General features: G+C 38.8%; 1 protein-coding gene across 1 annotated transcript; it reads left to right on the top strand.

Moving 5' to 3' along the window:
• Positions 1–219: 219 nt before the first annotated feature.
• rab43 (RAB43, member RAS oncogene family) lies at positions 220–20,531 on the top strand. The gene is made up of 3 exons (XM_020528115.2): positions 220–663; positions 2,519–2,702; positions 14,944–20,531. The coding sequence occupies exons 1-3, from the start codon at positions 472–474 to the stop codon at positions 15,192–15,194; spliced, it is 627 nt and encodes a 208-aa protein (XP_020383704.1). The 5' UTR covers positions 220–471; the 3' UTR covers positions 15,195–20,531.
• Positions 20,532–23,305: the final 2,774 nt, after the last annotated feature.

Genomic DNA, 23,305 nt, shown 5'->3' with positions numbered 1-23,305 from the left:
CCGAATACCGAGGCTCCCAGCAACAGGTAGGTTAGAGATAACACAGCGTGGAGTTGGAGGAACACAGCAGGCCACTCTGACGCTGCCTGGCCTGCTGTGTTCCTCCAGCTCCACGCTGTGTTATCTCTGACTCCAGCATCGGCAGTCCTCACTATCTCTGAACAGGTAGGCTAGACAAGTGCGCCACGGCGCTGGGTCCTGCCGGCGCATTTGGGCCAGCTAGGTGCAAGTGCCCTATCGATTGCATGGGATTGCGCTCAGGCAGTGCGGCGGGCGGCCGGAGGGGGGAGGGTCCTTGCGGCGGATCTCTCGGGAACGTTTTCCGTCGGTTCCGGACTTTCCACATCCACGTCATGTCCCTCAGAGTGCGGGCTCTGGGAGATTACTCTCGTTATTGTGCTCCTCCGGAGCCCGCTGCTCCCTCACGCGTCCGAAAGTCTTCGTCTGTCGGTGAGCCGGGCAACTGAAAAGATGTCGGGGCCTGTGGATCCGGACGAGCCTTACGATTTCCTCTTTAAAATCGTTCTGATCGGAGACGCCGGCGTCGGCAAGACCTGCGTCGTGCAGCGTTTCAAATCGGGCATTTTCGTGGAGAAACAAGGCAACACGATCGGGGTGGACTTTACAATGAAAACCTTAGAAATTCAAGGCAAGCGGGTGAAAGTAAGTTCGAAGCACAGCATCTGCTTTCACCCGTCCGTTTGCTGCAGCCTTTGATGCTGGTGCAGCGCCCGCTGGTTCTAATGCACTGGCGGCAGGTCCGAGTTCGCTCACTTTTCAACATCTTCCCAAGACCAGGGCTTGGCTGGGTTTCTTATTATTGCATTTCTTTTTAACCAGCAGCATGAATCCATTTGAACTTTGCATACTGTTCAGCACACACACACACACGATCTCTTCACTCGTTCGATGGGTCTTGTCAGAATCCAACACAATTTATTAACAAAATCTCTCGTCTGCTGCATCCAAACCCCCACAGGTCAAGGATGAGTCACTTTGGACTTTGAGATGTTGACAAAGTGTACATCTCCTTTAATTAAAGCAAAATACTCTGGATGCTGGCGATCTGATTTTTTGTTTAAAACAGACGGTTCTGAAGAAGCGTCAAATCTAACTCGGAATCTTAATTCTGTTTCTCTCTATAGATGTTGCCAGACCTGCTGAGCTTCTTCAGCACTTTGAGTTTAAACTTATTTGGTTCCTTTGTGCCACCTTAAACTTTTGCCTCAAAGAGGAATTGAAACGTTTTACGTGAGGCTATGAAGCACCCAAAGTAGCAGGAAAAGAAAATGTTTTACTTTGCAGCTTATCTTAAACAGGAAATAGAAACTTGGCAGACTGACATATTACATAATGTAGGTTTTTTGGTTATATGGTTAATATAAATATGTTATCATCAATGTGTGTGCTCATATTTATTATTACACCTCTTAGATGATCATTGGTGAGAGCTCACCCCCTGCTCTCCTTAAAAAAAACCTTGCAGCCCAAGCAGGTGAGTGAAATTTAGTCTGTCGCACACTGAGAGGTAATACTCAGGTTAATGAATAAATAATTCACATTACAGTGCAAGCTGCCAATTGCGAGAGGAATGTATTTTGAAACTAAACTTATTTTACGTGAGGAAGTAGGTATGTATTGCAAATATGTCTTTTCATATTGGCTTTTTAAAAAAAATTGATGTGATTTAGATATGTGTTCTTTACATGTGCCAAAACCGTCAAGGGATGGATGGCAGTGCTTAGGTAATCTGTTTTCAGATCTCTTTTAGCAACACTTTTTTTAAACCTTTTCATTTTTAACATCAGTTTTTTTAAGTCATTCAGTTATGGTGTTTTACCTTGAATTGGATGTAGTTGCAGTGTAAAGTTCACCTTGGGCATCAAAACAAAGTGTATCATTCAATGGTGTGAATGACAGGGCTTCAAAATAATTTCAGTTGATGTGCTACTACTTTGACAGCTGGGTGAACTCCTATGCTATGATATTGGAGCCACCTCTAACTTGACAGTTTCAATTATTGATGTCTGCAACCTAACGACCGGCATTTGTGCTATACAACAACTTGTATTTATTTGGAGCCTTCTGATGCAAGAAAACCTGTGAAAGGAAAGTCAAAGTGATGATAAACTGGGAACCAGTACAGGTTAATGAGCTAATGGGTGATGCTCTGAGATCTCCTTTCATTAAAGAAACAGATGGTAGAGTACTGAATGTGGTAATCTTTATGGAGGGTGGAAGATGGAAGACCAGCCAGGTGTGCATTGAAGTAGTCTTAACCACTCACTGGACAAAAAAAAGGCAAAAAGGCTAGCAGAAACCACATCCCATGAAAGGAAAAAAAAACTAGTTCAAATTCTCGAATCCTTATTTCACTCGTATTTCATCATCCTTTAAGAAGATGTGAAGAATGTAACTGGGTCTCAATTCTGCCTTGTGGTTAGTTTAACCACCGAGCCATTGTTGAACAGTGTTCTTGTTTCCTTTTTTTATTGTTATTTTTGTTTTCCTGTTACAGTTGCAGATATGGGACACAGCTGGACAAGAACGTTTTAGGACAATTACACAGAGTTATTATCGAAGTGCTAATGGTGCGATTGTTGCTTATGACATTAGCAAACGGGGATCTTTTGAATCTGTGCCACGGTGGATAGAAGATGTGAAGAAGTATGCGGGTTCAAACATTGTGCAATTATTAATTGGTAGGTTTGCTTACAGAAAGTTTGAATTAAATGTGCATAGGTACATAATCATGCTAATACTAATTACCTTAGCCAGGCATAGACATCAAAAGCTACAGCATTAATACAGAAGCATTTCTCCACAACTGTTTGTGTTCAGATTATTTCATCTTTCTGAAAGTGTATAAATGTACTTTTTAAGTGTTCACTTACTCTGTGGTGCTTGGTGAGAGAAGTGGATGAGGAGAGCACGTGTTCAGTGTCTCGCTTTAAGGATGGCTGCCTCAGTCATGCAAGTACAGCCAATCGGGGTATTGCTATTTTAGCTGTTTGGTCGTATGCACACTTGTGTGCAGGTGGGTTAGGCTGAGCACTCACCCTTTGCCAAATTCAGGCTGAAAATGAATCAATGAGTGAGTGATTAAGGAGGTAAGAAAGAAAAGTAAAGAATAAGCCTAACCGTGAGCTTGGGAAACCACTAAACCTCCCCTCACTTCCTCTATTTCCTCGAGTGAACCTGTGCTTTCCTGCTATTGAAATTAACCACTGCTGACTATTTGCATCCATCTGAAACAGTTAAAGTCAGGACATAATCTTTAAAAGTGATGGAAAGGAGGATATCCCAATGCTCACCATGTGAATGCGTGAATCTGTTAACACTATTTGTTATGTTTCTTTATCACTTTTAAAAACCTAGGCAAGAAAACACTTTGTCCAAACTGCAATGCAGAGTGTCCTCAAGAAAAATTAGGTTGCTCCATGTATTTGGACAATGTATGAGCAGATGGCAGAATGCTGTTAATTTCCATCTTCACCACAGTAATAAGTTTATAATGATGTACTATTGAGATGTGTTATAAGGCAACATTTTGAAACAAAGTAAGATGTTGTCAGTACATAACTAAGCAACCTGCCTGCGACAACAATTTTTCTTAAACTGTCCAAGGCTTTTTGAGCACCCAATATTTGCTTTGTCAGTTGCTAACGACTCTGCAGTCCATGCATTAAGCTATCATTAGCTCTTAAATGAACCACAATTTCTTGTAGGACCTTCTACAGCCATATCTTCCAGTCCACCTCATTAATTTGCCTATGGTGTTAGTTGCAACACAGTTCCTTTGACAAAGGAGAGCCAGTGGATATGCTCTGTTTGGATTTCCGGAAGGCCTTTGACAAGATGCCACACAGGAAACTGTTGAATAAAATAAGAGCCCATGATGTTAGGGGCACGGTACTGGCATGTTTAGAGATTGGCTGACTGGCAGAAGGCAGAAGGCAGAGAGTGGGAATAAAGGGGTTGTTTTCAGGATGGCAGCCAATAACTGATGGAGTTCTAAAGGGGTCAGTGTTGGGACCACAACTATTCATGATCTACATTAACGAGTTGGACAAAGGAACTGAGGGCATTGTTGCTAAGTTTGAAGATAACACAAAGGTAGATGGAGGGACAAGTTGTGCTGAGTAGGTGGGAGGCTGCAGCAGGTCTTGGATAGGCTGGGAGAGTGGGCAAGGAAGTGAAAGATGGAATACTGTGTGGGAAAGTGTAAGGTTATGCACTTTGGTTGAAAGAATACAGGTGTAGACTAATTTCTAAATTGGGAAAATCTTTGGAAATGTGAAGCAGAAAGGAACTTGGGAGTCTTAGTTCGGGATTCTCTTAAGGTTAACATGCAGGTTCAGTTCGCGGTTAGGAAGGCAAATGCAACGTTAGAATTCATTTTAAGAGGGCTAGAATACAAGAGCAGAGATTTATTGCCAAGGCTGTATAAGGCTATAGTAGGCTGCATTTGGAATATTGTGAGCAGTTTTGGCTCCCATACATGGAGAAGGATGTGCTGGCCTTTGAGGGGGTCCAGAAGAGATTTACAGGAATGATCCTGGAGATGGAAGGCTTGTCATATAAGGAGCAGTTGAGGACTCCAACTGTACTTGATGGAGTTCAAAAGGATGAGGGAGATCTCCTTGAAACTTACAAAATATTGAGAGTCCTGAATAGAGTGGATGTGGAGATGTTTCCACTGGTAGGAGAGACTAGGACCTGAGGGCACAACCTCAGTGAAGGGGTGACCCTTTAGAACTAGGATGAGGAAGAATTTCTTCAGTCAGAGGACGGTTAATCTGTGGAATTCATCATTGAGTGTATTTAGGAGAGACGGGTTCTTGATTAATAAGGGGATCAAGGGTTACAGGGAAAAGGCAGGAGAAATGGGGTGGGATCCATATCAGCCATGATGGAATGGTGGAGCAGATTCAATGGGTGGGATGGCCTAATTCTGCTCCTATAGCTGATGGTCTTGATTAAATAGTGGTCTTTTGATCATTCTGAGATATCAATTGATTTCCAAATCAGTTTGTTGTGTTTTCAGATGGAGAACACCTTGAATGATGTTATTACCTAGAAAATTAAGTGATGTACACTTGCCTTTTTTTTTAACAAAACGTATTCTTTATGAGCCAGTAACTGCACAGAATTAGCCCTGTACTAAGAAAACAGTTAGAGACTGAGCTATGTAATGGTGCTAGGACTTCTCCTGTTCTTAGGGTAGGTTTATTTCTTTGTGCCTGGGAAATCTTCCATTCCCAAGTAGTTCACAGTTTAGGAAGGAGTACACCTTTTATATTAGGGCTTTGTTCCTGAAGGACTGCCCCTAGATTTTTCAGATTTTACTGTGCTTTGAATAGACTCAATCCCTGTGCATGAGGTACAAAAGGATACTTCCAAACTTTTCTCTTGCTGCAGTCATAGGGCAACCCAAGACAGCTGGCAGTGGGCTTTGTGATATGGTTTGCAGCTGCAAACCAAAGATTGATCATTGCCTTAAGTATAGCTGTAATAGAAAATTAATTCTACATCCAGTCATGAGTTTGAGCATTTGGACCTTCTAGCTGCTTTTCCAGAATGGTGCTCAAGGCATGATGAGTTTGGTTCATTGCATCTGACAGATGTCTAATATGGTCTTAGAGGCCTTCTTATCTTTAAATCTGAACTACTTTATTAATTTCCTTTTGTAATAAAAAAACCTTCCAATTCTTTAAATAGATACTTGAAAAGCTTTTTCTTCCTTCCTTTATTAATTATGTTTACACAATCTTGTGAAAAGAAATACTGTGAAATAGTCCTCACAGTCTCTTTTTTGATTTTTAGATTTGTATCTGTTTAACGGGCTCCACGAGTACTGGAGTGGCACTGTTCACTTAATGCTTCTAAATTGAAATGAATAAAGGCCTAACCTGTTCACTATACTTGAGAAGTTAACCCTTTCATCCCAGAAATTAGCCTAGTGAATCTCTTTTGACAGCCTTCAACACCAGTATATCCTTGCTTAAATATGAGAACCAAAACTGTACACAGCTTCAGGTGCAGTCTTCCAACATCCTGTACAGTTGTAACAAGACTTTTCTATATTTAAATTCCAACCCCCTAGGGCCAAAGTTATATTTGCCTTCGCAGTTACATGGGGTGCTTGCATGCAAATTTCTTATGTCACGTGCACAAGAACACCCAGGTTCCTCTGTGCTGTACTTTCAATGGAGTCTTTCTCCATTGAAGTATTTATCTAAATGTCTGCCAGGGTTTATCTATTGACCTTCCTTTTCAGTCTGTTTTCTCAGCCCACTATCACAGCTTTCTCCATCCCTTTATAATTGCCTTTCTTTATGTTGAGGGCACTGGTTTGAGACCCAAGGTGCTCTCGCTCAAATTGGATTTGGAATTCTTCAATGTCATAATTGCTAACCCCCCTAGAAGATCCTTAACTGCAAAATCTCTTATTAATCCTACCTCATTGCACAACGCTTGATGTAAAATAACCTGATGTTGGATAGGTTTGTAACACACTACTATAATAATGATCACTAAGAAACAAGATCTTACGGGAAAATGGGATTAGAATAGTTAGATACTTGTTTTTGACCAGCACGGACTTAATTGGCTCAAGGACCTTTCTTCTATGCTGCAGACCTTTAGTAAAATAAAGTCATTGTAGTGCGAGAGGACCATTGGGCTGTTGTCTCATAAGAAAGAGATGATTGGTGGTGAGTTCAACCTGGGGTCATCATGCCTCGAGTGAGGAATTGAACCTGCACTATTTGCATCACTCCTGATCAAAAACCAGCTGTCCAAATAAGCAAGCCATTTCTTACATTGGTTGTGATGGAAGAATCAAATTACTTAAAGCTGTTTCATTTGAAGTTGCAGTTTTCAGAAATGCAAGTACAACTTTAAGTGAGATCTTACTCTACGGTACAGCTTGCTTATTGGAGACATCAGAGAGGCATTTAAGTATTGTAATTTCTAAAATTGTTATGCTGCAAGAGGTTAGTAGTTTGAGCTGAATTAAAACATAATTGTTCCAGTAAAAGAGGAAATTCAGTTTGATATATTGCAAGACTTTGTCTGCCCACATCACTGCAGTTGTTGAAGCTATCAAATAGACTTGAGGTCAATGGTTTATCTAAATTGCAACTAAAGATAATAGAATCCTCACAGTGTGGAAACAGGCCATTCAGCCCAACAAGTCCATACTAACTCTCCAAAGAGCAGACCACCCAGACCCATCCCCCTACCCTACATTTCCCATGGCCAATCAACCTAACTTACACACCTTTGGACTTGGGAGGAAACTGGAGCACCCAGCAGAAACCCACGCAGACACAGGGAGAATGTGCAAACTCCACACAATCGCCTAAGGCTGGAATCAAACCTGGGTCCCTGGCACTGGGAGGCAGCAGTGCTAACCACTGAGCCACCATGTCAGTTATTGATTTAAGTCAAAATATAGGAAAATGAGTACTGAAGTAAAGTTAGATCTGATGATGTACTGACAAATCACTTACTTGATCCAAACATATTACACCATAAAAAAACTTCTAAAGAGTTAAATCAACTTGGTCTTCAAATTAGAGAAAGAAAGTGCGTGGAACAAAATTAGCTAACAGTATATGTTTATTGAATGAATTATTGGAAGTAATAATTACTATTCATGCATAATTCAAGAATTCTGTAAAATTTCCATGATTAAATAACTTAAATTATTTGGGAATTTTCTGAGATGTTCTTTCAGGTTTGAATAAATCTTATTTACTAACATCATGAAGGAACCTAGGCCTGCGTAAATGGATTGAAATAAGTAATCCCAGCCCAATATATGACATATATTTCTGAGTTCTTTCAAATTTGCATACAGCTACTTAATAAGGTAAGACTATAAGTTACTTGTACATTGGGTACTGCTGAGAAGGCTTCCTTAACTGAATTATTGAACCTAAATTAGGTTTTACTGCCAGTGTTTTGACCCATTTTCGGTGAATCCCATCTTTCAGAAGAAATGTTGATCAGAGGCCATGTATGTCCTTTCAGTTTGACAAAGTCCCAAAGTACAAATTTTGAATAAGACCTGGGAATTCTTCCTGATCCCCTGGCCAATATTTATTCTTCAGTTAACATCACAAAAAGTTTATTTGATCATTGTCACATTGCTATTTGTAGGAGCTTTCTGAATGTAAATTGACTGCCATGTTCCCTGTATCAGAACAGAAACTCCCTTCCACTACACTATTCTAGTCTCTCTATAATATCTTTTATCCCTGGCACTATTCCAGTAAATATCTTTTGCACCCACTGAAAGTCCTTAATGTCCTTCCTAAGTTGTTAGAATTGTACAAAATAATTCAGCTGAGACCCAAACAATGTTAACAAAGATTTGGCATAGCTTCCTTGCTTATGTATTGTCCCTATGTTTTTAAAGTCAATGATCCTGCAAGAGTTTTTAATAACCATAGTTGCTTGTCATGTCACCTTCAAAGACTTGTTCATGTACGCTCCAAGTCTCCATATTCTTGAACCCACTTTATTTTGATTCCCTTACTTATGTCCTTAGATTATAGTTCAATTATTTTGTCCACTAAAATTTAGTCTTCCAATTATCATTCAAACACTCTTTGATGTGAGATTGCATTAAGAATTAAGAACAATTCAGGTTGTAAATTAAATAGTATTCAGATCTAATTGATGCAGGTGTTTTACAGCCAAGATTCAACTGTTTGCATCTGCAAACAGAATTTAATTTTTAATCTTACACTGTTACATGTGGAGAAATGTAGCTTGTCACTATTGCATTTTTGTTACCCCACCTTGAGGCTGTGATTTTGTCCTGTAGAACGTTTCTGATGAGATTTGACGTTATTACAGTATGGTCTTGATAATTCAAACCCATTTTACTTAAAAAAAAAACTATACAGTGATTTAAATTAAGTAATACAAACAGCAAAAACTTACATGATCAAAATTGGATGTAAGCAACTTTGAATTAAAAGGAAGAGGCCAAATGCATCATTACATTTTCAACCCTTTCAGATGTCCTGAATGATTTGCGATGATTTAAAATAATCTGGATACTGTTGTGAGCAGCAAATTTTTGGACTCATCTGTTTTATTAGTTGTGAACTATTGGATATGAGTGAAACAATTGTTTGACCGCCAGTGCACTGACAAGAGAACGAACAAAGTTGTACGGCATGTTAAATGGCTCCTCAGTGTCTTTGTGTTCATATAGTTCTGATGTAATTAATTTGAGGAGTGTGATAGCCTCCTGAAACAGCCTCTAGGTCCCACACATCCCTTCCTGATGTGTCATTCCTGAAGCAGTCAACATTTGTTGCAGGTGTGGATTATGCAGATCACACTAGTGCCCACCAGTACCCACGTACTACAGCTACAATGCATGCCTGTCCAGCTATGAATTTGATTAATATGAAGTATTTTAAAAATGAATTTCTTCACTGTACTCTTCTGCTGCAGTAGATCACCTCATTCAAACCACTTGGCTAATCAAAAGCGATGCGAGAAATACTCACCAATCACCCACCTATTTTTCTCTGATGTCCCATTTTAGTTTTGCCAAGTAGAAACCATTTGAAGGTGCTTTCCACCACCCATCTAATGCAGGTTCACTCTTCTCTTTATGAAGCTGCTGTCTGTACAGTGTTTGAGAAGCTGCTGACCCTGCTCTTTATGAAGGTGCTATCCCTGTTTTCTCTTGCACTCTTTATGAAACTGCTGTCCCCACTGCCTGCTGTATCAGCTGGAGTTTAGAAAACTTAGTGATGACTTGATTATGTTTTGAAGGTGGGTGTGGAGCAGATGTTTCTATCTAGAACTAAATGTGACTGTTTCACAATAAGGGATCACCTATTAAAGACAGAAAGTAGATTTTTTTTCTTGGGGTCATGAGGATTTGGATGGAAAAAGTAGGTAGAACTCATGGCAATTAGGATTATGTCAAAAAAAAGCTATCGAAATTGCTAGAAAATATTTTTCAAATCTCTCTGACAGGCAGACAGTTTTGGATGACCGTTTAAATAATTGCCAGCTTAGACTTTATCTATCCTTAAAGGTATTTAGGATTTCTGTAATGATTATTAATTCCTACATTGTGGGATATGATCCTTGCTACATTAAAAATGCTATTTCAATCATCTCTGAGTTTGAATGGCCTTCCTGAGTTCAAGTTTCCCTCATGTCCTGCGCCATTCCTCTGCTGACAAAAGTAGCATTTGTCACAAATGGGGCAGGATTTTCGAATGCTTGTCCCGCCCACTGTTTTACAGGTTCAGGGAGTTTCCACAGCATTGCAAAAATCCAGCCCAAAGACTCTGAAATCTTCCATAACTCTTTTTTGCTCCATGCCTAGTATCATCTGGGCTTTAGAGACATTTCTGAAGTTCGTTAAAGGCCTTATTCTCTAAAAACTGTCAGTATATGATCACTGTATAATGATCAAAGTTCTCACTCTTATTCTATATTTTTAAGTGATTTTTTAAAAATTAGGCATTTCTGAAATATGTTTTCAGCTGCTTCTTGTTTGTTGCCAACTGTAGGTAACACAAGTACAAAAAAGATATTGCGTTGTGTTTATAGTAAGGGTTGGACCCAAGTTTGAACCTCTGAATAATTATCTGAACTGACTAGTAAAAGTACTGAAGCTTCTACATTTTAAACCATAATCAAACGTTAATTATTTCATGAGGTTCTAGAGACATTTTGGTCTCCATCAAAGGTTAGTCAAGAAATTGTTATCATGTGATCTGACATCATCAGAGTGGATGGTGGCATGCTCATTCTAACCTTTTCAAACTTGCTTATCCTACATCTCCCCCCAAGTCTTTGTCCTGCTTATTCTTTTACATATGCTTATGTTTGTATGTGCATTTTAACACTGTCCCAACTCCCCTACCTAAGTCTCTCATTTCACAAATTTAATCTGTCAGCAGGTTTCGTGACTCGCTATTATTGTGTTTTCATGAGAATTGAAAGATCTGTATTGTTTCTTAAACTATAGTTTCTTGTTTTTGACATTATTCATTGAGGCCTGTAGTATAGAGTTCTGTTCTTTAATTTAGAACTGTTTTATCCAAATAGGTGATCGTTTGTTGTCATTAAATATATTGGAATGAGATTTCTATTTTCTCTTATAGTACCTTCTGAGATAAGTTCCAGATAAAATCCCTGTTGATTTATATCTCTCTAGACAATTACCCCTTCTCTGTTTTGATCTCTAGACAATACTCTTTGATCTTTATTTGTAGATGCTTGCATGGCCTGGTTGGAAATTTGGACATTATTAGGGGTTCTGGTCAGTGTATTCACATCTTCCAAAATTATTTCTTCTATGTCCTTTGAAATTTCCAAGCACCACACTGATGATTGACTTTGATATCTGCATTTTGTTATGCTCATGTGGCCCTGATGTTTTTCTGCGACGTTTTTTGGAGTGAAACTGGAATTACTGGTCTCTTGGCATACACGAGTATGCCTTTCGCAATGGTAAAGTTTTCGGTATTTGAAGAACGTTTTTGTGACTGGAACCAGACATTTGATAAGGTGAAATCAAAGATTGTTGCAGAAAGCTAAAGGTCTTGGTGTAGGGGACAGCATATTGGAATGGATGGAAGAATAGGTGGCTAATAAGGAACATAGAGAAGGCATAAAGAGGCCTTTTTTTAGATTGGCACAATGTAATAAGTGGTGTGCCACAGAGATTAGTGCTGGAACATCAACTGTTTACAACTTATATAAATAACTTGGATGAAGGGAATGGAAGATAAGGTTGCCAAATTGGCACAAAGTTGGGTAGTCGTGAAGAGAACAAGAAGGCTATAAAAAGATGTAGGTTAGGTGACTGGACAAAGCAGTAGCAAATAAAGTAGGTTAATATGGAAGAATGTGAAATTGGCCATTTTGGCAGGAATAATTTAAGTAGAGGATATGCAAATGAAGAGAAATTGAGATGTAGAGGGATGTGGGTGTCTTTCTGCATGAATTGCAAAAAGTTAGTGTGCAGGTACAGCAAGTAATTAGGAAAGTAGTAGAATGTCGTTTATTGAAGGAAATCAATTGCAAAAATAGGGAGGTTATGGCCCAGTAATACATGTCTCTGATGAGACATCATTTGAAGTACTGTGAACAGTATTGGTTGCCTTATTTAAGAAAGGATGGACGGGTTATTTCATGAAGGAAAATTAGACAAACTAGGTTTGTATCACAGAGTTTAGAAGAATAGGAGGTAACTTGATGGAAGCATATAAGATCCTGAGCAGTCTTGACAACATAGATATAGAGAGGTTGTTTCCTCTTATTGGTGAACCTAGAATTGAGGTTCACTACTTAGCAATCAGATTCACCCATTTAAAACAGATGTGGGGAGATTTTATTTCCTCTCAGGGTTGAGATTCTTCATAACTCTCTTCCAGAAAAGGTGATGGAGGCAGGAATGGAATTTTTCTTCGTTACTGAGCTTCATTATGATTCTCAAATTTGTCATTCTTTTTACTGTTGGATCTTATTCCTCATGCAAAATGTTGTATACCCTTTGAAAGATTTACGTAACTTCTGAAAGATATTTTAGTTCCCCAAGCAGTCGTCTAAACTAAATAAAAACTGAAAGAACTGCAGATGCTATAAATCAGAGACAAAAATAGAAATTGCTGGAAAAGCTCAGCAGGTCTGGCAGCATCTGTGGAGAGAAATCACAGTCAACGTTTCGGATTGAGTGACCCTTCCTCAGAATTCTGCCAGACCCGCTGAGCTTTTCCAGCAATTTCTATTTTCGTCTAAGCAGTCTAAACTGTCATTTTTATGCCAGCAGTGTTCTGAACTGTCATCCTTGAGTTTCATTCTCCTGGTTCTGCCTCGTGGCTCAGTTGGATTTTACATTTTTAGAGGGCAACTTTTCAGCTTAAGTAATCACCACCATTTTTCAAGTTCAAGAATTTTTTAAAGCCCTTTTGAGTTTTCTCATCTAATCCTTGAACTCTGTCTCACCAGCTCAAATTTGAAATTATGACCTTTTTGTTAAATTAATTGTTTCTTCACGTCTGCTGTTGATTCTTCTTTTATGTAGGTTCTGTGAATTAATTTTTTAATTTGTCTCTCCACTATTGTTATCAGCATTCTTTAGCTGGCTCCACCATTGTTATCATGTTGTAAATGGCATCAAAAAAGGAAAAATCTTCAGATCCTTTCCTGCTTGCCATTTGGAAGGTTTGGACCTAAGGTCCTAAAGTTGGCCCCCTTAATAATTCATGCAATCTAACTAGTAAAGATGCTGAGCATTCTGCATTTTAGAAAGCATTACCATTACCTATTTACTTGAGGCATATCTGCTTCCATAAAAGACTAAGCAAAAAGTCCTTAACATTTGGTTTCTGACATGAGCCCAGTGGGTGATGTTACTTCGTTCTAACCATTTCAAACTTCCTTACACCACATTGTTATGTGATTAGTTAAGGGGTGATATGATGTATATTTAATATTGTGAAAGATAGGCATGATAGATAAAAGCAAATAGTTTCCAATAACTAATGGATTTAAATATCACCTCTACATCACAAGATTGTGGGTTCACAATCCAGAAATTTTATAGAATCACAGAATTGTTACAGTGCAGAAGAAGACTTCTAGCCCACTGTGTTAGCACCATTCTTCTGAGTATTTTGATTTAGTGCCAAACGTCTCCATTTTTCCTACCATCCTACACATTGTGTCTACTTAATAATGATCCAGTGTCCTCTTGAATGCCTCAGTTGACCCTGCCTCTACCATGCTTCCAGGCAGTGCATTCCAAACCTCAGCCACTTGTTGTGTGAAAATATTTTTGTCTTATCTTGCATTTATTGCTTTTTCAAAACACTTCTTTAAAACCATGCCCTCTGATTCTTGATCATTTTACAAGCAGGAAGTTTCTCCCTATCCACTCTATCCGTATCCCTGATGATTTTTGAAAATTTCTGTCAAATCTCCTTTTCGCCTTCTCCTGTCCAAAGAAAACAGTTCCAACTTCTCCAATCTGCCCTCATAACTAAATTTCTTGTCCCTGGAGCTATTCTTGTAACCCTCATCTGGCCTCTCTCCTGTGCAGTCATATAGTGCAGAACCCAGAACTGTACACTGTATTCCAGCTAAGGTCTAACCTGTGCCCTTTGTAGGTTCACATAACCTCCCCACTTTTGTGCTGTATGTCCTTATTAATGAAGTCTAGAATGTGGTATGTTCTTTTAACAGCTGTCTTTACTGATCCTGCCACCTTTAATAAATTATGCACATTGACTACAAAGATATTGCAAACATTCCATTGTTGTACTGAGAGCATGGTGAAATGTATGAGGGGCTGTCTTTCAACTGAGACATTAAACCAAGGCCAACTCTACCCTTTTGGATAGCAATTTTTCAAAAATGGGAAGTAGATTAATTCCAGTTGGTGCTCAAACTAATATGTCTCTTGACCGGCATCACTAAAGTATCTTGGCATTATCACATTGTTGTTTGTGGGCACTTGTTGTGTGGCAATTGGCAGTCATGTTTCATGCATAATAACTACACCACAAAAGTTTTGGGATGCCCTGAGATGTGAAAGATGCTACACTTGTACAAGTTTTTTCTGTAGAACAAAAATCAAGTACAAAATAAAACGTAAAAGATCTTAGCACAATAGCAAGATAAACATTTTTAAGAGATTCCTGCGACTGTGAAATTCATTGCTAGGGTTCAGGCAAAAACTGTCAAGGTTAAATTGGTTAGGTGGCTGAAGATTAAAAGATATGATGTAAACAGGTAATTGTGTTTCAGATTTTGTTCTCAACTGGTTGCTCAGCTTCTGAATGTTGTCTGTGTTTTTGATAAGTTTGAGGTTGAATATACTGTATCAATAAATCAAACAGCTGCATGTCAACTTAGCGAATGTTAAATTTATGTTTACCATTGTAGGTAATAAGTCCGATAAGAATGATGCCCGGGAGGTTCAATATGAAGAAGCCAAAACTCTTGCAGTTCATTATGATATGGCATCTGTACTAGAGACATCTGCCAAAGATTCCAGCAACGTGGAAGAAGCTTTTATAAAAATGGCCACAGAGCTAATGCTAAGACATGCTGGGCCAATGTTCACTGAAAAAGCTACCGAAAGTATCAAATTAAACAGCAAAGATGTCGGTGAAGGATGGGGATGTAGTTGTTGACTTTGCGGGTTAATTTTTTTAGGTTTTGCATCATCTCGTTTTAAGGTAGACTGATCAATCACAAATGTGATTTAAGTCACTTGGCTTGGACTAAGTTATGTTTGTGATGTGTTTGTGCACAGAATCTGTGCAAACTGTTGTGAACCGTATCCATTCCTCCAATTTGAAGATGATGACAGTCAAACCTGTTCTTGCTGGTCATTAAATCTTAACATTCCAGTTTCCTTGACATTCCAATAAGAATCGTAGTAGTCACATTGCCTTAACTACTGATATTGAAGAACGCAGTTTCTCTAACAACCCTTTTTCTTATTAAATTTATGGCTCTGAACTGAATATTTTGCGGAGAAGGTATGAACATTTAAAAAATGAAGGTGTAATAAAATTGAATTGGAGATGATACGTAGGACTGCCTTATTGATTAAAATTGGCTTGGTTAGCAGTCACGATGGGGAAGAGTGGAAGTTGTGAATAATTAGCTAGTTTTCTTCTGCATATTCATGGTTGCCTTACAAATTAAATACATGTATTCCAGCCACTTTTTTTTAATGTCACTGCATATTTTAGGAATCTTGGCAGTCCTGCGTATTACTCTTTAAATTCTTAAGTTCATACATTACTTTGAGGTATAAGAGTATTTGACTTACTTCAAGAGGTGATTTAAATTGAAACTTGAATCAAATGCATTTCTGTAGTTATTAATCTTGAAGCTGAATGTGCTGTTTTGCTTTGTGTAGTGGCCCACAACTGTCCCAGGATTTTGTTGCTCTTAAGACAATGATATAATTCTCACTGGTAATTGGTCAAAATGCTAACAGTTTAGAGAAGACATTGGTTAGCCTAGCAACAGATAATTACAACTCCGAGTCTGGGTGTTGTGTAATTTACAGCTAGGATCAATGCCAGCCTTATTATTGATTCGATGTACATAGCCTGTTTTGGTGAGAACAAAGCATCTGACAGCAAACAGTACTATTGTAGCATTTGCTTTGCAATTGCAAAATGCTGGCAGGGATAATGTATCCTAGAAAATGCATTGTGCACTTTACTTTTTTAAAAGAAAAAGCAGGGTCCAGAATAACAGCATAAACTGGTTATGAAGTTGTTTCTCAGCAATAGTGATTACTGGGGAGGTGAGAATAGACTGTATTACCGAACACACTCCCAAACCTAGCCTTGATTTCATTGAAACAAACAGCAGTACTTTCTGACAATACTTATTTCAGATCAACATTAACACTTCAATATTCAAACTAAAGAATGAAAAAAGCCAGAACATATTGGGCATTCTTATTTACAAGATGTAGAGTTGGATGTAGTTTATACAGTATTATTTTACGGAAGGGGACTAAAGAAAACTTCTGTGCTTCGGGTGAAATAATGAACAAGTGCATCTATTTTAATAACCAGGTAAAAAGGGTAGTGCCTACAGTATGTAAATATATATGGAAGACTTTTGCACATTTTGCTTCACTAAAATCTAGTGTATTAATTCCAGGTTGATTGTATATAGCCCCTTATCCCTCCTATTTTTGCTTAAGACTATGATTCAAAAGGGTGATAGTGCAATTAGTTAACAATGTCCTTTCAACTTCAGCTTAAACTAGTAGCACAATATCTCTTTCTGTTACAACTTTCTTTTATTCATTCATGGAATGAGGGGGTCAATGGCTGGGCTAGCATTTATTGGCCATCCGTTATGGATGTAGTGGTAATTCTCTTGAAAATGCCCAAGCCTATCTTGTAGCCTGCTCCTTGTTAGGGGTTAGAGAACAGACAAAATGGTTGTTTATGGAAAGTGAAAATGTGAATGCAATAAAGTTTGCTTTTCCAAAGTAGTGGTGGTTATATCTGGGCAGAGTCCTCCTTAGTAACATCTGGGGGCTACTGTAAAATTAGGAGAGCTGTCTCAAGCCTGATGCAGTAATACTTATGGAATCGCACTTTACGGAAAATGTCTCAGACATTAGCATCACTGTTCCTGGGTATGCCCTGTCCCACCTATCCACTCCTATCCTGGGTGTCCTCAACATTGATTGTGGAGCCCATGAAGTCTCACAACATCAGGTCAAACGTGGGCAAGGAAATATCCTGCTGATTACCATATGCAGACTGTCCTTAGCTGATGATTCAATACTCCTCTATGTTGTACACCACTTGTAGGACACACTGAAGGTAGCGAGGGTGCAGAATATACTCTGGGTAGGGACTTCAATGCTCACTTAATTAGGAGCGACTCACCAGCACAACTGCTTACTGAGCTGGTTAAGTCCTAAAGGCTATAGCTATTAGACTGGGCCTGTGGCAGCTGGTGAGGGAACTAACAAGAGGTAAAAGCATACATTTCCTCATCCTGAACAATCTCCCTGCCACAGATGCATCTATCCATTATAGTATCGGTAAGAATAACCACTGCATTTTCCTTGTGGAGACGAAGACCTGCCTTCACATTGATAATACCTTAAACCATGTTGTGCGGTTGAATGGGACAGACTTTGAACAAGCCACTCCATTCCTAACCTCGTTACAGTCTTGGTTCAAAGATAGAAAAAAGACCTGAGTGTCAATTGCTGCTTTGCAGCCCTAGCAAAACTGGAGTCTGTGCACATCAGGGTGAAATTTCTCCACTGGATGAAGTCACACCTGATACACAGGATTTATTGGAGGTCAGTCATCTCGGTTCCAGGATATCTCTGCAGGAGTTCTTCATGGTAGTGTCCTAGGCTCAAACATCTTCAGCTGCTTCATCAATGACCTTCCCTCCATCATGGGATCAGAAGTGGGAATGTTCACCAATAACAGCACAATATTTAGCACCATTTGTGACAACTCCAGACACAGAAGCAGTTTGTGTCCAACTGTGGCAAAACCTGAACAATATCCAAGCATGGGCTGAAAAGTGGCAATAACATTTGCATCACATAAATGCCAGGCAGTAACCATCTCCAACAGGAGAGAATTGAACCATTATCCCATGGCATTTGATGATGTTACCATTCCTCCAGTATCAACATCCTGGGGGGATTACCATTGGTCAAACACTGAACTGGACTAGCCGTATAAATATGGTAGCTACAAAAGCAAGTCACAGGTTAGGAATCCTGCAGTGGGTAACTCACCACCTTACTCCCCAAAGCCTGAGCACCATCAACAAGGCACAGGTCAGGAATGTAATGAACTACTCCCCACTTGCAGATGAATGCAGCTGCAACAACACTTAAGAAGCTGACACCATCCTGGGCAAAGCAGCTCGCTTGATTGTCCCCACATCCACAAATATCTACTTCCACCACCAATGTTCAGCACCAGCATCAGTGTACCATCTGCAAAATGTACTGCAGAAATTCACTAAGGATCCTTAAATACCACCTTCCAAACCCATGCCCGTTGCCATGTGGAAAGACAAGGGCAGCAGATAGATGGAACAACACCATGCAAGTTCCCCTACAAGCCACTCAACATCCTGGCTTGGAAATATATTGCCATTCCTTCACTGTTGATGGTGCAAAATGGCACGGGGGGGTGTACCTACACCAGATGAGCATGCGGTTCAAGAAGGCAGCAGCTCACTAGGGATGGGCATTAAATGCTGGCCAGTCAGCGATACCCACATCCCATAAGTGAATTAGAAAAAAAAGAATTACTTCATCTGGTTTGACCTGACATTGCTTCAAGGACTCATTGTAAGCCTGAAGAGGAGTGGGTAGCATTCCCTCCCCCACCACGTGTCTTAAGTTGGTTTTTAAAAAAAGTCACTTTTAACGGCTGAGACTTACTTGAATGTTACTGGTTAGTAGCTTGCTTCCATTGTTTCAAATACAGCAGTCAGATGCGTGATAAAAAGCAAATGATCTGGAGTTGTTCACCAGCATCAGGAGACAGTTGTTTATGGGTAAGTAGTTGGTGGAGGAACGATGATGTTTTACAGTCTCACACTTGGAGATGAAATCAGACATAAAAGGCCAAAGCTTTCCTTAATTGCCCTGTGGAGCACACTTGCACCTCCTAGCCAAACTAAAAAGTTCGTACATTTGTATCGCTGGCTTCCCAAAATGACAGCAGAGAGTTAAATTTCTATCTGGAGCTATGGTTTGCCAGAGTCCAGTGGGAGTCTCAATCATTGCCAAAATTGTTGGCATTAAAATGGAACTTTACTGGTAATAGATTGACTGACTCCCATTTTAACTGCTGTTCCACTCTTCTGTTGATTAGGGAAGAGTTAAAATTCCTCCTTGAATATGGAAAGTAGAGGAAAAAAGACATTCCTCAGTTGACACCTGCCAGCCCAATGGTCAAAAAATATATTCAGAAACTGCAAACAATCTCAGATGAATTTGTACTACATTGAATGGATATTGAATTTCTGGAGCATTTTAATAGGAAAACTAGAACAATTAAATGAAACTGCAGTCATGTTGCACTCAGGCTCCATTAAAGTCACGCTTTGGGAATCACTTGCATTTTGTGGTAGACTGGTACTGTCTGGACTTTGGATATATTTTTTGATACTTTTAAAAATTTAAATAAAAGAAATGCTAGTTAGTTAAGGTTTTCAATGCAAGTTAATGCACATTGATAATGCTAATGTACTCAATTATTTAGACTGTGATGTATAGATACATAAATTAAGTCATTAGTTCATTCAGATATCTTGTAAAAGATGTGCTTAGTTGCCAAATTGAGCTGATCGCCACTAATGACAACACAATAACATCCCACCTCAAAGAACTTGCGTTCTGGATACTTTGTTTATAGGCTATCACTTTCCTCATCCATACACCAGTACGTTGGTAATCCATCACTGTCATAATCAGTACGTTTTTTCCCCAGTGAATTCAAGTTTGTAAACTCTTAAGTTAAAGTTATTAAATGTGTGATGTTTTTGCGACCGATTTGTTAGAATGTATTCCAGGCAGTATTTTCAGTGTAGACTTCAGCAATACATATTTTGCTTATCTACTTTATATCTGCTTAAGTTTTTAATTTTCTCTATGTTGAACTGTCGTAATTTTCTATGTTGACTGTTTACTAATCATCGCATAGTTTTCTTTTAGAATGTTGAGATTTGTATACTATTCAGCATACATGGTTGTTGCTTTTAATTCTTTAACATGGATCAGTTAAAAACATTAAGCAACTTCAGTTCATAAATTTTCAGAATATATTCCTTTATGACTTATCCACGTGTCATGTTTTTTTAAACTGTTTACATTTTTTAACTGTGTATGAGTTAAATATTAAGATGGCATCAAGCAAACATACGAGCATTCTGTTCCATGAGTGTAACTCAAGTCTGGTGGAAAGCTGGTTCTTATACTATTAAAAATTCACACCGAATATTCCAATTCTGCACTTTATTACCCATGAACAAGAACATGGATGTAAGGGCTAAACGTATCATAATCAACCAGATGATAGGTATTCTTCTGTATCTACATTTTACAATTCTTCATAGTTTATTTTAGTGTGATAAAGGTTTGTATAAAATTTAAATTAGTTTTTAATCTGCTTACTTTTATAATTGTGATATTTTGGATAGTGTTCCTTTATCTGCCCTTGAGTTCAAGTTATTCCATGGGGTTCCTTCGCTAGGTTGCACAACATATTAGCTGAGCATACTATCTGATGTTTCAGAGACAGTTTATGCTGAATTAGCTTAATTCAACCTGGAGAAGGGTCAGAATGCTACAGTTGTTTTGCAACATCTCATAAGCAGATAGAGTGGAAAAGCAGCTGATTGGCATCCAGAAACCCATATCGGAAATGTGTATGCTGAAGTGAGTTTAGCAGTGATGTGCTCACAAGGTCTGCCAATATTTATCACCTGTGAATTACAGTCCGCAGGGGTGAGAGAAATGGCAATGCGAGTGGAGCTGTATTCTGGCGGTGTCAATGACATCGAGAAGAGAGAGTGGATAGAAAATTAGTAAGGAAAGGTTTTCAAAAACATTGTTCAAAGTACTTGTAAAAATAATTTATTTCAGGACTATGCAATAATTTCTGATGTCAGAACAATACTTTTAGTACATTGATATGTAAGGAAAGCTAACAAGATTTACAGTTCTAAAAGATTTTTAAAATTCTGTCTAAAATACACAGTTGGATAAAGTTGTAAGTTGCATTTTACACATTCTGTTCCAAGTGGTGATCAGGAATAAACTCAATTTATTGATAAAACTAAATCTTATCTCTCTTCTCTCCACAAGTTAACATGTCAGCTGATTTTGCATATACTTATTTTTCACAATATGCCTGAGTAACAGAAACATCAACAGCTAACTGATCCTCTACTGGAGGTATCAAATAACAGGCTTTAATAAATATGAAATTCCATGATTTGAATGGGTAATGAGTTTGCACTGCCTCATAGCGAACCATAAGAACCTATAAATTCTGAAACTTGAACATGTTTAGAGAATTGATATTACTTGAGAGAGGGCAGTGAAGGATGAGACTGTGTTGCCCAGCCAGATCACTTGAAGCAGGTGTATTCTTTTTTCCCCCTCTGCTTAATATCCATTTTATCTGGCTGTTCCTTATTGTGTATTGCTTACTCGTGGAAAAAAATAGAATGAATAATTTGGTATAACTAGATCAATAGATTTCTGAATCCAGTAAAGATTCATATGAAGTCTGTTATTATAAAATATCTTGGAAGTGAAAAATAAATCATGGGCATTTAGTATCTCCGTGTTGTTTTGTGTGTCAGTCTTGGACAATAATTCTCAACATTTTGTTAATACAGGAGTAAGCCTGTGTGCTGAAGGCTGGGGAAGCCCTCCTGATTGGGCACCTGCCACAAACGAAATATGCATTTCCTGTCCTTATTACCACAGTCCTTGTTGCAGTAACTGAAAAGCGACCAACTGCTGATGGTGCAAGTCACACTGCAAACAGTTAATTGCCCGAGGAATGTTAGATGTAGTCAGGGTTTCTGATTAGTTGGGAAGTGGTTGCCCCAACTTTCCAGCTGGCGTTTGAGGCTGCTATGACGCTTTAAAATCCCACTCATTATCACCCGCAGTTTCCCTCACAGTCTTGGCTGGCAATATATTGTTATTCCTTTACTATTGCTGGATACTTTCTGGAACTCGTCTCCCGAACAGCATTACATGCACCTACAACGTAACAACTGCATAAGTTCAAGGCATTTATATTTAGTTTCAGAAAGTTTCCACCAGTTTCTTGAGCAATTGAGGACAAGACATAAATGTTGGGCTTGCCAGTGATATCCACAACCCACAATTTTTATTTAAGATTCCAGAGTCATAGAGCATGGAAACAGACCCTTCGGTCCAACTCGTCCATGACCAAATTTCCCAACTTAACTAGTATGATTTGCCTGCGTTTTGCCCATATTCCTCTAACCTTTCCTATTCATGTACCTGTCCAAATGTCTTTTGTCATTACTGTACCTACATCTATCACTTCCTCTGGCAGTTCATTCCTTATATGAACCACCCTCAGTGTGAAAGTTGCCTGTTAGGTCCCTTTTAAATCTTTCTTCTCTCACTTTAAAAATATTGCCTCTAGTTTTGAACTCCCCTACCCTAGGGAAAAGACCTCTGCTATTCACCTTATTTATGCCCCTCATGATTTTATAAACCTCGATAAAGTCATTCAACCTCCTACGTTCCAGTGAGAAAAGCCCCAGCCTATCCAGCCTCCTTATAACTCAAACCCTCCAATTCCAGCAACATCCTTGTAAATCTTTTCTAAACCTGCTCCAATTTAATAATATGAAGACAGTAAGGTTGTAAACTAACCTGGCATCATTGACTTTGTAGTTACACTGTTACACAAAATAAAAGCCCCCCCCCCCCCCTCTAAATTTATGAACAAGCAAACAGCACATTTCAAATTTTATTATATAAAATGTTTGAAATCATACAAATGTATTTAAATGATTTGGAAAATATAAGGGTCGGCATTGATTTTCTACATCAATTACAATAGGTTATTCAATGGTATGAGTGTGAAAATGTGAAAAACGCTCTTCATTATCTGTGGATCTATGAACTGCCCAAGTCGACCCCAGACTCCTTTCTTACCCCCTGCATTGTCTTGTCTAGTCCGCCTTGCTAAGTGTTGCACAGTCCTTTGTAGTCTCT

The sequence above is a fragment of the Rhincodon typus genome, chromosome 16, assembly GCF_021869965.1.
Source record: "Rhincodon typus isolate 14 chromosome 16, sRhiTyp1.1, whole genome shotgun sequence".
Classification (NCBI taxonomy): domain Eukaryota; kingdom Metazoa; phylum Chordata; class Chondrichthyes; order Orectolobiformes; family Rhincodontidae; genus Rhincodon; species Rhincodon typus.
This window is presented reverse-complemented; position numbering and strand designations above follow the sequence as displayed.